Source organism: Antrostomus carolinensis, unplaced genomic scaffold, assembly GCF_000700745.2.
Source record: "Antrostomus carolinensis isolate BGI_N321 unplaced genomic scaffold, ASM70074v2 scaffold40823, whole genome shotgun sequence".
NCBI classification, from domain to species: Eukaryota; Metazoa; Chordata; class Aves; order Caprimulgiformes; family Caprimulgidae; genus Antrostomus; species Antrostomus carolinensis.
The window spans coordinates 1-201 of NW_010306584.1; the positions used below are offsets into that span (position 1 = coordinate 1).

Genomic DNA, 201 nt, shown 5'->3' on the forward strand with positions numbered 1-201 from the left:
GGTCACTGGGATGCTCATGGTGGTGTGGGGGTGCTCATGGTGTTGTGGGGATGCTCATGGACCCCCCTGATGTACATCTCCCCCCTCCCAGGCTGCCAACCCGTACTGGCAAAGCCGGGGCAGCGTGATTTCAGGGGGCCGGTTCCGGTGCCCATCGTGTCGTCATGAGGTGCTGCTGGACCGTCACGGTGTCTACGGGAT

General features: G+C 63.2%; 1 protein-coding gene across 1 annotated transcript in view; it reads left to right on the plus strand.

The window, feature by feature from the left end:
- Positions 1–91: 91 nt before the first annotated feature.
- Positions 92–201, plus strand: part of TRIM63 (tripartite motif containing 63) — a gene marked incomplete at both ends in the record, with an annotated part of 2,820 nt that continues 2,710 nt past the window's right edge. The window contains one exon of the mRNA XM_029084315.1: positions 92–199. Within this exon, the coding sequence (XP_028940148.1) occupies positions 92–199 (108 nt within the window). The remainder of the gene's footprint in view (positions 200–201) is intronic.